The sequence below is a fragment of the Phalacrocorax carbo genome, chromosome 10, assembly GCF_963921805.1.
Source record: "Phalacrocorax carbo chromosome 10, bPhaCar2.1, whole genome shotgun sequence".
In the NCBI taxonomy this organism is placed as follows: Eukaryota; Metazoa; Chordata; class Aves; order Suliformes; family Phalacrocoracidae; genus Phalacrocorax; species Phalacrocorax carbo.
The window spans coordinates 8,856,912-8,872,004 of record NC_087522.1 but is presented as its reverse complement, the minus strand read 5'-3'; the positions used below and the strand labels follow the sequence as shown (position 1 = coordinate 8,872,004).

Below are 15,093 nucleotides of genomic sequence, written 5' to 3'. Positions count from 1 at the left end.
CCGCCGGCCGCCTCGGGCGGGACCACGGCGCGCACTTCACTCCGCAGGGCCCGGCGGGGAGCCAGGCTGCGCCGACGCTGGGCCCAGGCCCGGGCCCGAGCCCGGGCCACTGTCCTCACAGCGCCTGGGGCCCGCGGGCTGGCCAAGGGTCCTGTCTGTGCCCGGGACGGGGCGGGACTGCACTCGCCTCAGCGGTAACGGCTCCGCCGGCCTCGTCGAGAGGCGGTGCCGGCGGCGCTGGGGCGGGGCCGCTCCCTCCCGTTTCCCAGGGTGCACCGGGCGCGGTGGCTGTCTGGCCACGTCCCCGGGCCACGTCGCTCGGTGCCCGCTGAGCTTACGCCATCTTCGCTCCCCGGCTCCGGGCTGCGCCGCCGCCTCTGCCGCCGCCATGAACATCTTCCGCCTCACCGGGGACTTGTCCCACCTGGCGGCCATCATCATCCTGCTGCTCAAGATCTGGAAGAGCCGCTCCTGCGCGGGTGCGTGCGGAAGGCCGCTGGGCAGGCGAGGGGAGGGCGGCGGGACCGGCCGGGCGGCTGCGGGCCGCGGTGCCTGAGAGGAGCCTCGCTGGGGGCTGGGCGCGATCGCCGCCTCCTCGCCGCGGCCGGGGGGGTGCTGCGATGGCCTCCGCCGCCCTTTAGGGACCGCTATCTGCGGGGAGCTCGGCCGAGCCGGCGCGGGGCTGGGGGGCAGCCGGGGGGGTCCCGCCTGCCCCGCTTGCCCGGGAGGCGGCGGTGGAGGGGGATCAATACCCCCGGAGGCGTCCCCTGAAGGCCCCCGGGGCGGGAGGGCAGAACTCGCCCCGGGCAGGTGAAAAGGGACGATCGCTCCCCTCGGCGCTTGGGAGAGGGAGCTCAGCCCTCGTCCTGACCTCCCTTCTTCAGCCCCTTCCAAAACCGGGGCGTGGGGAAGCGGGTGGACAGCCGGGGAGCCGCATCCCCTCCCTCCGGGATGGGGGCGCACCCGTGGGAGATGCCATTCCGTTAAGGGTTTAGCGGTTGCCATGATCTGTACTTTAATCCCCGAGCACCCCCGCTTCGGCTGTCCCCGGGAGGGTCGCTGCTTCCTTATGTAACCGCCCGGCGGCGGGCGAATGAATGGGGAGGCCGGTTTGGAGGAGGGGAGGGAGGGAGGAATGCGTCCCCCGCGGGGCGGGCAGCCGGCCTCCCTCCCTCCCCGCGCCCGCCGCTACCGGGAGGGGAGCGGGAGGCGATTTTCTCGCCTTTCCTGACAGTGCACAGCCTTCCGTCCGCGGGTTTACTTGGCGGCTTTAAGCGCCGCTCTGCTGCCTGGAAACTGGTTTGGTGCAGCGTTGGGAGTAGCTGACTTGCAGTTTGCACATCCTGAAGTTTCCCTCGCTCTCCCCATTTCCCTCCGCGCCCTGGTTGGCATTCGCAGGTGACCAACGCGCCCTCTTCCCTTTTGTTTTCCGCTCTCGCAGGGGTGAGAACTAAAGCGTGGTTCTTGCCGTTTTTAAGGCTTTTGGGGTGTTTTCTCGTTTGCACGACCAGCTGCAGCACAAGGCAGTGGGAGAGAAGCTCCAGGCTGGAGTGAATAGGCTTTCAGTGCAGATCCCGGCCTGGTCTGACGTGGCAGAGGTGTGGCGGGGAGGGAGCTGGGTCCCGGCCGCCTCCGGGCTGGGCGCCGGGGAGAAGCCCCGCTCCCGCCGCTCCTCCGCCAGCCCGGGTGAGAAACGCTGCTGCTTCCTCCCGTGTTTTGTACGTGCTTGCTCGAATTCCGTGTGATGTGGTTTGCTCTTTCTCTTCCAGTGTACGGTGTGGTGGTTGGAGGGAATTGCAAGCAGTTCTTATAACTGCAGTATAGCTGATTTATTTCAGAAAACTAAGAGTTGTAATTCAAAACGGGCATTTCAGTGCTCTGTGTATTACGTGGATCAGGCCGCCGACCCTGGAGATACCGTTTTTCCTGTGGGCTGGGGTTGGACTGTGGGCTTGACTTTGCCTTCTCTCTGGTGAGTTTCTCCTTAGTTAGTAAGAGTGATTATTCTTTAAATCGGTTTGCCGTGTGTTGACATGAAACATCATTCAAATACCAAGTTAACAACTGTTGAACAGATGTATCTGTAAAGTGGTCAGTTAAGAGTGTGAAGAATTAGTTTAAGCTGCAACCTGAAAGAACTGAGAATGGGGAAATGAAAGATTTGTGTTACAGGTAAGAGGAAGTACAGTTTCTCTGTGTGTGTTGTGTCAAGTCACTTTTCGCTAATCACTTGATAGTGCAAAAGGAAAGAAAGTAAATTAATAGCTTTGGTTTTAAACATACTTAAAGTAAAAACTGGTTTTAACTTTACAAAAGAGCTCAAGTAAATGACTGCACAGTCCAAACGCAGTGGTAGCGCAGAACTATTGTTTCTGAGGTCATGGAGCGCGAGAGATTCTTCCTAATGAACGTCCCTGGTTCAGGCTATAGTGGATAAGGAATTATGTCCGGATCTGGCAGGAGAAGGCCTGGCCTTCTTCAACTCTTCTATAGAGTTCTGTCCTCTGCCTTGAGAACTGCAGTCAAGATTACAACAGTCAGTGATCAAAACCTAAATATCTCTTGCTGTCTGAAGAAGGAAAACTAGAAATTCTAGTGCAAGGCTAAATTCAAATAGGGGTTTAGCCAAGAGATCTTCAGTGACCTTTGAATATGATGTTATTTACACAGTATAGTACAATGTAACTAGTCCCATTTTTCTGCTTAAAAAGTGATTGGATGTTGTTTTTCTTAAGTCAGTTGTGATTGAGAATCTCTGTTACTATGGATTTATTCATAAGAAGGTAGACTCATACCAATCATTATCTTTGGTACTGCTTTTTCCAACACATAAAACTAACTGGGCCTATATTACATAGGGCCCTCAACTCTTCCCTTTACCAAATTAGCCGGCATCCCTGAACACAGACATAAACGCATGGACTCTTTCAGCAGAAAATGCCTGCTTCATTCATTTTCCTGAGCAAAAAAAAATGAAGCGGCTGTGCATTTGTTTGGGACTGGTTTTTTTAGTGTCTTCCAGTTCTGCCCAAGTCCTTAGGAGTAAATCCAGATCCATGTTACTTCTGTGAGATCAGTGTCTGAGGCCTAACGAGTTTGTCTAGAATGAGAAGAGCGCCTCAAAGGAGCATGAGCTTTTATTTTTGGGGCTCCGTCCTGTTCCCTGCAGTGGTTTGTTGTTGTCAGTTGTTGTTTCTACTAATAAAAACTTCATATATATATATTTTTGCATGTTTGCAAAGTCATACACAACAATAATCCCTGAATAGTTACGTGTTAATGTTGAGCAATTACTAAATGCCTCTTGTTAGTGGGCTTTCAGTGATTCCTTTACATCGCATACTAGAGCGGTTTATAAGTTAAATACACTTATACCTCATGGTTATTGGTGGCTAAGGAAATGGGGGCAGACGAGCTGCTGCCTTAACTGTGCACTTCTGAAGCAGGAGAAGCTTAGAAAATAAAGACTTCTAACTGACTGCTAAACTGTAGGCTGTGATTCATGAAGAGCTGGCAAACCACATGGTGCCGACTCCTCTCTTCTGGTTGCATCTGCTTGTGTCTGAGGCCTTTGTTCCAAGAAGAGCTCAGAGGCCTGTAAAAGCAGCTGGAAATGGGAGGGAGACAGCCTGTGTACCTCTGCTGCAACCTGCTGTTTTCTGAAGATGCATCATCCCCATTTTCTTTCCTAAGAAGTGACTCTCTAATTGAGGAAGATAGGTGAAGCTAGGATAATCTGTGTTATGAAGCAGTCTGTGTTTTCAGTGTTTGACAAACTTTTTTTTTCCTAATTAAGGCAATATGTTAAAAAGAGAACAAGGGGAAAGCAAATGAAGTCATGATTTCAGAGCTGGCAGGGAAACAGTTTTTTGCATGACTGGTTATTTGAGTTTCCAAATTTAGAATTTGGAAAAATGTTTGCCACTCCAAATAACAGCTCAAAAATAATTACTAGGAGCTGTGGAGAATGTAGCAGGTAACTCCTTTATTGACTGCATGTCATAATTAGGAAATTCATGAGACTTGAAGAACCCTGCGCTTTCAAACATTGTCATGTTCAGACTGTATTCTCTAATCCATTCCAAGTCAAATTAGACTGACTGCACTGTGAATTACTGCCTGAAAACTGATTTGCTTTTCTCAGTGTCATTTGTCAAGTGTTAAAGATGACCTGCAGTTGTAAGGCTGTCAAATTTTATGGTGAATACTCTAAAAAAAAAAAAAAAAAGTAGCATAGATAGTAAATATGTAATACTTTTGCTAGGTAATGTAGCTGTCTCTCATAATTTTGTTTGTGTCTACTGTGGACCAGATCATATGCTATGTTGAAGACTACTTTGCCATAGGCTGCTGCCAATTTGTCTGTATTTTCTCAAAAAATGCTGCTTTAGTTAGGTTTGGAATTTATTATCTCTCTGAAGGAATTTTTTTTTCAGTTGACAAATTTTTGTTTAGATTTAGGTTGGGGTTCTTTAATCGAAAGTACGGGATTCTTAATTGTAGTATTTTATTAGCAGAACCAAAGAACTTGTGGTTCTGTGGCTGATGCGGACTTTATACTGAACAAAACTACCTTTTTTTAAAACAAATGCCTCAAAAAGCCTGTGAAGTTTCTATGACAAAGAATGGACTGGCTTTCCTTAGAAAAACTTTTGTTTGTAGATTTTATGGTTGTGATATGCAGTTCATAGTAAGTAGTGTACACACTCTTAGTGTACACTTAGTGTACACACTTAGTGTACACACTCCACAGCCAGGCCAACTAAATACCTCTGCTGCTGCCTGTCACTCTTTACCTAACTCGCAATAGCAAAATGAAGTTGATGAAAGTACTACAATTTCAGCTCTGGTGTCCTCTCTGGCAGCTGAGCTTTTGAATTAAAGTTTCATAATATTGCTTTTAGCCAAACTAGAGTGCAGAAGTTGAAGGAGTTTTTCCTGGTGTGAGAATGAAACAAAAATGAGAGGTTTGACTGTCATTTGAGCCCAGGGCTTGGGAAGAAGAAATAAAAATGTTTAGTTAGCTCCAGAAGTGTGTAATGTTTGTGGGAGTAAAAGGAAAGGGAGAGAAGGATGATAATAATGGCAGTGTAGTCTCAGTATATGGCAGTTACCAACCATGAGGCAAGGTCAGTGCTTTGACAGGTATGTTGATATATTGCCTAAAGTTTTGAAATGCATCAGATTCGTACAGCAGAGTGTTTACCTGTTTCCTTCCGCCTTATTTGCTAGTGGTATAGATCTTACTTTCTCCCAGTTTGCCTGTCTCTCCATAGGTCTTTGGTTTAAACTTTGAATCTTGCCTGGTCTAGCCTATATAACTTGAAAATCAGTTTAAACTTGGCTTTAGGATGTGTTTCAGAAGCATTTGACTATAAAGACTAAAAATTCAGTGTAAATACTGAAAGCCTTAATAAAAATTGCAACCTTTGGGTTGGGGGAAGGTGAGGCTGGCAATGGCTTAGAGGAATTTGTCAAGTGTGTTGCTTCTATTTGTGTGACAATACATCAGATCCAAATTTATAGCTGGTATCAATAATTAGTGTATCTTATATGCTTTTTTTTTGCTGTTCACGGTTATTTACTGAAAGAAAACAGCATGCTAAATAATTTAGCATCACTCTATGCTGTAGCGTGATGCTGTACTGTAATCTCTCCTGGTGGATTTCTTTGTCCTGTAGGTTTTGGCCTTAGGACAGTGTTGCTTGCTGAGAGGTTATGTTAGCATGAGAGTGGGGCTTTGTCAAGAGTTGTAATGTCAGTGAGCACATGGAGAGTGCTGCTTCAGCTGTCTTTGCAATGTAGTTCTAGTCCCAGAAGTGTCAATTGTATTTTTTTCCTAAACTTGGGAAGTGGTTTGTGGTTTTGGGGGCTGTGTTTTTTTTAAAAATACTTACAGCTTTTGTTTTACAGTTTTACACTTTGTGTAACTGTAGGTTTTGAGGCATTTGCTGTTTCCTGTACTACAGCTAGGTTGTTCTGCAGGTAGTATGTTAGGCTCACTTGGTAGACATTTCACATATGAAAATTGCAAACAAAACCCCTTATTAATTGTTACTGTTTCAGCTGTTCTGGTACTTCATGTATAAACATAAAAGTCGCTTCATCTGGAACAGCTTGTTCAGTGTTTCTTAAGCTGGAGTGAAAAAGAAGTTCAGTAACTATGGCAGATAGCCTTTCTTCTAATTGCTTTATGGCACTGTTAATAAAAGCCTTTCTCAGAAAAATCTCTGTATGAAGGGACAAGGATTTTCAGCCTTGCATGATAACCCGCTCCTAGAGAATATTTTTCCCTCTTGTTTTTTGAACAATATTTGCATGCTTAGCTGAACAGATTCAAATATTTTTACCCTGGATGACTGAAAACAAGAATAATTGGAATAACAAGACAGAGGCGCAGGCTAGGTTGTTTTGTTCCCCTGCTGTGACACACCACCACATCAGTATAATGGAGTAGTGCTTCACCTCAGTTTTCAGAAGCCTTTAGTGATGGATTGTGCAAAGCTTCTATGCTTTTAACTCTGCTGTAGCGACTGAAGTTAAGTACAAACAAATGTTTTGATGTTGGGGCTTCGGACTAAATTCAGAAGTTACTTTGAGGATGCAATGAAGGTGTCCGTCATTTTAGTGCAGATCTCCCTTTTTAATTTTGTTGTAGTACATAGTAACATTGGTTTTTCACTGGTAATATTTTGGTTTTTCCTGCCATGTGGTCAAGTAAGTTTCTGAATTAAATTGCCATATGTTTTAAAATCGATTTATTCATTTAAAATCACGTTATCGTTGCTAGCATACTTTCTGATTATCACTGGATCTGTGGTATCTATTGCCTGTGTACCTTTCCACCTATTCAGCATCTAAAGAATGTCCTGAGGCATGTGACAGTACTCTGAGAATTGAAAGGTAATGCAGCCTTGCTGCATAGTGCCCAATGACAATGCAGAACAGATAGCTTGCAGGTGATATTTTTTATCTATTACACTGTCTGCTCTGAGTAATTTCTAAATCTTGTGTAGTACTAGCACCTTTTCGAGTACGATGGTGTATATGTAACTTAAATTCACACTACTGAGATACAAATGGAACTGTAAGTTCATGTACAGCTTGGTTCTGGAAGCCTGGATTTTGTTCTAATTTTGTAATCAACTTGCTTAGAAATAAAGGATATATCCTTTTTCATCCTTGGCATCAAGTGTTTGAAAGCACATCATCACTTTTTGAATAATTAATTATTTCCTTTATTGCTTTAGGTATTTCTGGGAAAAGCCAGCTTCTGTTTGCACTGGTCTTCACTACCCGTTATCTGGACCTCTTCACTTCATTCATTTCATTGTATAACACATCTATGAAGGTAGAGTATACTAAAGAGTTAGCAAAGCTAGTAATGTTGCATGCAGAGTGTATAATTTCATTAATAAAAGCCTCTTTAGATGGCCCACTGCACAGTTATTACAGAATAAGTTCTAGATGGGTTTCGGATAAAGAATGTGGAAAATGGACCCAAAACCCTGCTTTTCTCTACACTCTACATGCAGTCTTTAAAAACTGTTTGTATGGGGACTGTGACATTTAGAAAAATGCCATTTTGGTTACTGAAAAGAAAAGCTTTTGGAAAAATGGTTCGAATAAATTGTATTTCTCAATTGAGACATTAGAGCTTAAGTAAATCTGTTCTTACCCACTACGAGGTAAATTAGTATTCAAAATGCATTGCCAGAATTGTAGCTAGTGTCTGGTCAGGGACTGATCAAAAGTTGACAGGAGTGCACTTTTAGGAACGTAGCTTCCATCAGATTATTCCCTGTTCGCTTGTCCACTGAATGTTAGTGAGCCCAAATTTGTTTTTGTTATTTATGCACGCAATGTTTGGTGCCGAGTACAAGAAAATAAAGCATTAGACTGGGAGAGTGCATTGTGTTTGTGACACCAGTACAGACTGGTGCATTTGTGGCACCAGAGCAGACACCTTTTTAATCCAGTTCTTTTACTCTTGGATTGTCTTGTTGCTTGTCAACTTTGGTTCAGAGGATAGTATAACTTTGCTAAAAGGAAAGACTAGACAGGTAATAGTACAGAATGTACTGAAAAATTAGGGGAAAATTTTAGATCTTAAACCCACTCACACTGTTGTCTTCTAACAAATCAAACATGTATGCTTAAGTTTTGATATTAAGTCTAGATGAAGAACTGTGGATTAAGTAAGATATTTTTGAAACACAAGCTTTTTTCCTATGTAATTTCTGAAAATATTGAAAGCTACTGTGGGGTGCACTAAAGGAGCAGCTAGGTTTTTTGCAATTTATTTATTGGTTGTGATTCAGGGTCATGACCATGCCTTTGTTCTGCTACCCTCCTACTCAGAAAAGGAATGAATATGGGAAACGACACTTATGGTACTCTGTTTCATACTAAACTGAGTCTTTCTGCTAATGAAAGAGTGGTCCTCTCTTCAAATCCAGTATTAACTTGCAAAGTCGAAGCCTCTGTTACAGTTTCAAAGGTTACTGCTTAGAGAGACTGTTAGATGTAATTGGCTTTTCAGCCCCTTATTGTAGTGCCAGGACAAAGCTGCTTGAGTGTCCCAACACAGCTCCTTGTTCTATCTAGCTATATTTAGGAGTATATAACATTACACAGTTGCAGAGAACATGAAATAGTATACAAATAAGCTTACCCAGAGCATAGCTAAACAAACTTTCTAATCTGAGGAAAATGCTGTAATTGGCAGTAAAAAAATTTTGTTAATTTCTATAAAAGTTAGGATTTTCGGTCTTTTTAAATAAATATTAATTAAACTGCAGGTGCCAGCTTGCTGTATTTGTCTGGCAGTGATCATCAGGTACTTAGGAAAATCAGTTTCTTCTGTGTTCCAGGAATATATACAGAAATACTCGAATAGGCACTATCTGTCTTTCTTAATGACATGCAGACTTTAAACTTTGGGATTTGTAGCATTCTATATCTTAAAGTTTCTTTTTCATGGAACCTGTATCTGAGTATTGGATGATTTTCTGCTGGTGCGCTCTGCAGTCATTTTTCTACCATCCTTTTATTTTGGTATCTTTAAAAATTAAAACTTTCTGAGTGTCCCAAAACACACTCTAATTCTCATGAAAAAATCTTTAATAAGGAGTTGGGGTTCATCCACACTTTCTTAATGTATGCTATGACCATACCAATTATAATTACTTCACAGCTGTAGTAGGGATTCTCTATATCCAATGTCCTGTCTTGTGGTCCTTTATCTCCAGTCAGCCAGGGTGCTAGTGTAGCAAAGAGTCTTTGGATTCTGAGCTCCTTACAATAGTATTTGTAGCATTCTGTAGCTGTCAGCAGTGTTTTTAGTGATCAGTAGCTTCTGCAAACAATGTTTTTTTAACTTTTCAGTTGTAAAGAACCTGTATTTAATGTGATAAATGGTTTGGAATATTTAATTGTGATGAAACTGAGGCAGAAGCTAAACTGTTTGTCTAGTGTACTGTTCTATGTTGTCTCCAGGACAATGTGAGCTCCGTTCTGATGATGGCAGATTGACCTTTAGAATTTCATGTATTCTCTCTGATTCTGTTTTCTCATCTGTAAAATAAGGCTATTTGCCTATTGCACAGGGAATAACTGTGAAGTCTACTGTACCATAACAGTTAAAAATGGTAACCTTAGACATCAGCTGAAATTGAAACTGATTTCTGGTTCAGTGCTTCTAGCAGTTAGTTTTGCAGGTTTTATGGCCTGTTGGTTGGTGGAGAACACTGGCCACTTGCCACTCCTCAGATTTTAGAGATGTTTAAAGGTCTAAATCAAATCAGCTAATCTGTGATGTGTTAAATGGCTGAGTCTGAATGGGGCTTATTGAATAGGTTTTTAATTGCCACATCAGCCACACCACCTCCAGGCTTTTTGTGTGTAAAAAGACCCCTTCCATCATTTTTGCAAGTATGCACATATTTGTAACATAAATGTTCTGGGCCAATGCTTTCCTTGCAGTAGCAGGAGGGCTGTTCCTTTTCCAGTGAGTTCCTTAGTTCTGTCTTCTAAGGAAAGGGTCTTTAAAGAAATTTTGGACAGTCACTTCAACCAGTGGCAAGGTGATGCTTTTTAAGCAACAAAACCAATAGAGCCCAGAGTCATTGGTTTTGAATTATTACTCTGCTGAGGAAAGTTAAATAACACCACATAGCCTGGAACTGCAAAACCATGTAAACAAACAATACAGACAACCAGAAAAGACAGCACTTATTCCTCTTAGTGCCTGGGAATATCTTTGTTCAGTGACTTTGATCTAATCCTGCAACCTCTGTGGGTTGTTTTATTTCTTTTTTTCTTTCCTTGCTCTTTAGCTTATCTACATTGCTTGCTCGTATGCCACTGTGTATCTGATCTACATGAAATTTAAGGCCACCTATGATGGAAACCATGATACGTTCAGAGTGGAGTTCCTGATAGTTCCTGTTGGTGGACTCTCATTTCTTGTGAATCATGACTTCTCTCCTCTGGAGGTGAGTTGATTGTGGGCAGGAGGTTGTACTTTTTTCTCTAAAATATTTAGAACATGGAGATGAGCATTTTTAGGCTGATGGAAGAATGCTTGAAAGATGCCTGTGTTTAGTAGGTTTCCTTAATGCATCCTTACAGTGTAATTTCTGTGAAAATTTAAGGCACTTCAGGAGACTAACGTTAATAAAATTATCAATGTTGATAATAAGCAGAAGGCTTTTTCCCAGTATACTCTGATGGTTATATTAATTCAAAATTTCATTTGAAACAAAGGAACAGCAACAAACATTCCTTTTTTTTACGTTTGTTAGAGAAACGCCCCAGAATGCAGTTTGTGAATAGTTAGTGCCATCTGGTGAAAACATAAAGAATTATACTACTACTTACACTTTGTAGAATCACAAGTGGCCTAGATTATTAGAAAGAATTGCATTGTATTGGAAATGCAGCCATTTCCTATAAGAAAAATTAATATTTAAAATGTTACAGGTAATTTTCCTCACAGAATAGAGAATAACTTTAGATGCTTATTTTAAGTGGACTGAGCTGCATTTCTGTATTGTTGTAGTATATCCCAGTCAGCAAACAAGCACCACACAGCTGCTTGCTCTCTCTCCCCTGGTGGGATGGGGGAGAAAATACAAAGAGTAAAAGTGAGAAAACACATGGGTTGAGATAAAGACAGTTTAACAGGTAAAGCAAAAGCCGCACATGCAAGCTAAGCGAAACAAGAAATTCATTCACCCTTTCCCATGGGCAGGCAGGTGTTCAGCCATCTCCAGGAAAGCAGGGCTCTGTCGTGTGTAACGGTTACTTGGGAAGACAAATGCCATAACTCTGAATGTCCCCTGCTTCTTTATTCCCCCTCAGCTTTGTATGCTGAGCATGACGTCATATGATATGGAATATCCCTTTGGCTAGTTGGGGTCAGCTGTCCCAGCTATGCTCCCTCACAGCTTCTTGTGGACCTGGCAGAGCATGGGGAGCTGAAAAGTCCTTGACTAGTGTAAGCACTACTTAGCAACAACTAAAACATCCCTGACTAATAACACTGTTTCCAGCACAAATCCAAAACATAGCCCTATACTAGCTACTATGAAGAAAATTATCCCAGCTGAAACCAGGACATATATTTATTGGAGTTAAATGACTTTTATTAGACAGTGAAGGGATTTTTAATTGCAGCACTTCGAGACATTATTTTAAATTCTGTTCAGTATGAACTCATTCTTTAAATTAATAGATGAAAAAAGTTGGAAGAATGTGGGGAAAAAGGACTTCATCTTACCTGCAGCTTTTCACAGCACCAGCTCTGTAAGCTGTATTTCATGGTACTGTGAATCCTGAACTGATGGATGCGCATAAATTTCCTCATGCGTAAACCTATGCCTGCCAGCTCACAAGGCAGCTGTGGTTGATTATGAAGCTTTTACTTAGTTTTTTGTGTACCAAGGATAGTTTGCCAAAATACTGTACCTATTCGTAACATTGTTAGGGAGTGAGAAGTCAACCCCAGCCAAGTATATTTGCTTCTGTTATCAGAACACACTTGACTATACCTGTGGGTTCTTTTTTTCTTTTCAGATACTGTGGACCTTCTCTATCTATCTAGAATCGGTTGCTATTCTCCCTCAACTTTTTATGATCAGCAAAACCGGGGAAGCAGAGACCATCACTACTCACTACCTTTTCTTCTTGGGTCTGTACCGTGCCTTGTACTTAGTCAACTGGATTTGGCGCTACTATTTTGAGGGATTTTTTGACCTCATAGCTGTTGTTGCTGGTGTGGTCCAGACCGTTCTTTACTGTGACTTCTTCTATTTGTATGTTACAAAAGGTAAGTGTTGTGATAATTTCCAGCTTCAGATTGTGGAATATAGCAATTAACACATTCATAGCCTGTTATATTGACATTACTAGGTTGTTAATTCTGTGTGCAAATTGTCACTGAAATCTCCCTGATAGATTTATCAAGTACGCTTTCTGCTAGTGGGGGGTATTCCTGAGATTGTTTTGAGTATGGATAGCATATGAATGTATAAATGGTCTGATGAATTTAGTTGGCAAATTTAAAATAAGTGTGGCTAAAAGTATGTTGCTGTTGTCTTCCATCGATAAGCATGATCCCCATGCTTCTCCTGACAACATACACTTTTTTTTGGCAGATTCCAGGCTTATAGACACCTTTCTCAGTGTTCTGAATACCTTAATAGTCCAAAGAATTTTGTACACATACTAAGCGTAGAAGTAGTCATTTCTTCTGGGTGTGTTAGTAATTCTGTCCTTATTCACATTCCACCTTCCATCACATAACTACAAAGATATATGGGGCTGTGTAAAAATAATACAGTCATAACTCTTAAGGTTCACAGTCATAGGCTAGTGTGTCCTGAGGATGAAAAGTGAGAATTCCAGGGTGCCACAAGAGGGCAGGGTTGGAATAGCTGTTAATTCATCATAGTTTTAGCAGTACATATTCACGAGAGAGAGGCAGGCTTGGGAGGGCTGTCTGCAGTGCACCTGTTTTGTAGCAAAGTGACTTTGCATGATAGGTTTTGGTTCCTTTGAAGTGTAAACAGTTTGTGCTTCCCCTCGATCACATCTTTGTTTTCCTAACTGTTTTCTTTCTTACTTTTCCTTACAGTACTCAAGGGAAAGAAGCTCAGTTTGCCAGCGTAAGTGCCAAAAAAAAGTCACCAGCATCTGTCCTTTTGGATGCTTGGACAGAACAATCCTTATCACAAGCAAAGGCGAAGATGCTTGAGACAGAAAGTCAGAAACACAGCTCTTTATAGTGCAGGTAGTCATCAGCGGCTCTGTAAGAACGGAGGAAAAACAACCAGCAGATTTCTGTTTGATGCATCTTGCCTTTATCTTTTTTATTACTATGTATAAAGATTTTTTACATAAAGAAACTTATACTGTATTAATAAATTCAGTGTATGGTTTCAATTGGAATAGTTCCAAAAGTGAGATTTTTGTGAGATTGTTTATGACCAGGAACAAGTGCAAACTTTTTTTTAATTTTCAAGAATTTCTTTGAAATGACTGATTTCTTTTTTTTTTTTTTGTCCGTGCACAGACATGTGCATCCTTGATGGATGGTAGTCATCTGTTCTTTCCCTTTGATTCAATTTTCATTCCACTATATTTATTTTTTTCCAAAAGGTGAACATATGTCAACTCTAAATCTGAAACCACCGATGTTTGATGTGATGTGCTGGTGCCCAGTCTTTGTGCCATCTGCTGACATGGAGTTCCTATTTACAATGTATGTTGGTTCCAGAAGGGGAATGGTCACACCTTGTTAGTTGTTCCCCTTCTAAAACAGGTTGATGGCAAGACGACAGTGAGGAAATCTCTTGAGGCCGTGAGGATGGGCCCTTTCCTGTTTTGCCATGATGTTTGGGAAGGCAATCCCAATAACGAAAGCACTTGGCAGCGCAGGTGGTGAAGGGTAAGAGGTATGGGTGCATTGCTTAGCAGCAAATGTTTGTGACTGTATTCTTTGTTCAGGAAAAGAAGGTTAAATATCTTGGATGTACAGCCTTGCTACACCATTGCAGCTATAGAAATGGGAGACTTGTAACTTGTTGATTACAGTAATCTGTAGGTGATGATTTTAAACAATATCTACATTTTCTTTTTAATGGATGCTTTATAAGCAACTTCCATGTTCAGCTTCAAGTGGTTTTTGATGTCACTTTTGGACAATTAATTTTTTTTATAAACTTTTCAAAATCAGCAGCACCAGTTACCATTCTTTATCCTTTAGATGATTCCCTTTTTTTACTGAGCTGTTGCATGATTTATCCTGTGTTACCATCCTCAATAAACACTTTATGAAATGGTGAAAATGTTGGGGTGTTTTATTCCTGAATTAAAGCTCTCTGTTAGTCTGAGACCAGATGAATTGTACTAAGGACAAGTTGCTTAATGTCATTGTTTGCGCTATTGACGTGAACTTCTTAAGGCCTTGTGAGGGGCATTATCCCAAAATGAAGCAATGGTGACTTTGTTCTGCTTGTTTTGTAAGAGCTCATTCTCCAGCGTAGCAGACATGAGGCTTTGGTGCTTGTATGTGTTTTTGGTTTATCTTCAAGAAATCATTTATCTTTAACTTCAGTTTACGATCATTATCCCCCTAGTTAGCAATGGTTATCATTCCTAACCCCAAATGTCAGCAGTGTTTATTGCAGAGCATGCATGCCAAGATGCTGCAGACTCTAATATCTCAGATACCAGACTATGTATCCCACTGTTCATAGTCGCCTGAAACCAAGGTCTGTACCGGTAATGAAATAGAACAGCCTGGTCCTAGTTGTAGCCATAGGGCTACATGAGATCTGTGCTGGTTGGTATGAGAGTGAGCTCTTTGGGATCTGGGTAGTTTATTTGCTTCCACGTTGTGAGCTTTGTCCTTTAATTCTGTTGCAAAGCGTCCCCCTTGGGTATGTCGACCCGGTGCGTGCGCAGACCTGTGCCGAAGGAGTGCAGGGTCCAGGAGGAGGTAGCGGGGCTGGTGTAACAGAAGCCAGCAGCTGTGGCTGAGCGCGAGCAACCATAGTGCCTCCCGCCTGCAGGAGACGCGTCAGCGTT

At 42.3% G+C, this 15,093-nt stretch overlaps 1 protein-coding gene across 1 annotated transcript; it reads left to right on the top strand.

Annotated features, from left to right (window-relative positions):
- The first annotated feature begins 251 nt into the window (after positions 1–251).
- Positions 252–14,351, top strand: KDELR2 (KDEL endoplasmic reticulum protein retention receptor 2). The gene is made up of 5 exons (XM_064461731.1): positions 252–479; positions 7,251–7,351; positions 10,338–10,496; positions 12,079–12,331; positions 13,139–14,351. Exons 1-5 carry the CDS (start codon positions 389–391, stop codon positions 13,171–13,173), a joined length of 639 nt encoding a protein of 212 aa, XP_064317801.1. The 5' UTR covers positions 252–388; the 3' UTR covers positions 13,174–14,351.
- The last annotated feature ends 742 nt before the right edge of the window (positions 14,352–15,093 follow it).

What these genes read in the sequence shown, in the direction of transcription:
- KDELR2 (XM_064461731.1), top strand. Translation starts at nt 389, where the DNA reads ATGAACATCTTCCGCCTCACCGGGGACTTGTCCCACCTGGCGGCCATC. An exon ending in ATGACTTCTCTCCTCTGGAG is followed by an intron (nt 10,497 to 12,078) that starts GTGAGTTGATTG and finishes TTTTCTTTTCAG; the next exon opens with ATACTGTGGACCTTCTCTAT. An exon ending in CTATTTGTATGTTACAAAAG is followed by an intron (nt 12,332 to 13,138) that starts GTAAGTGTTGTG and finishes TTTTCCTTACAG; the next exon opens with TACTCAAGGGAAAGAAGCTC.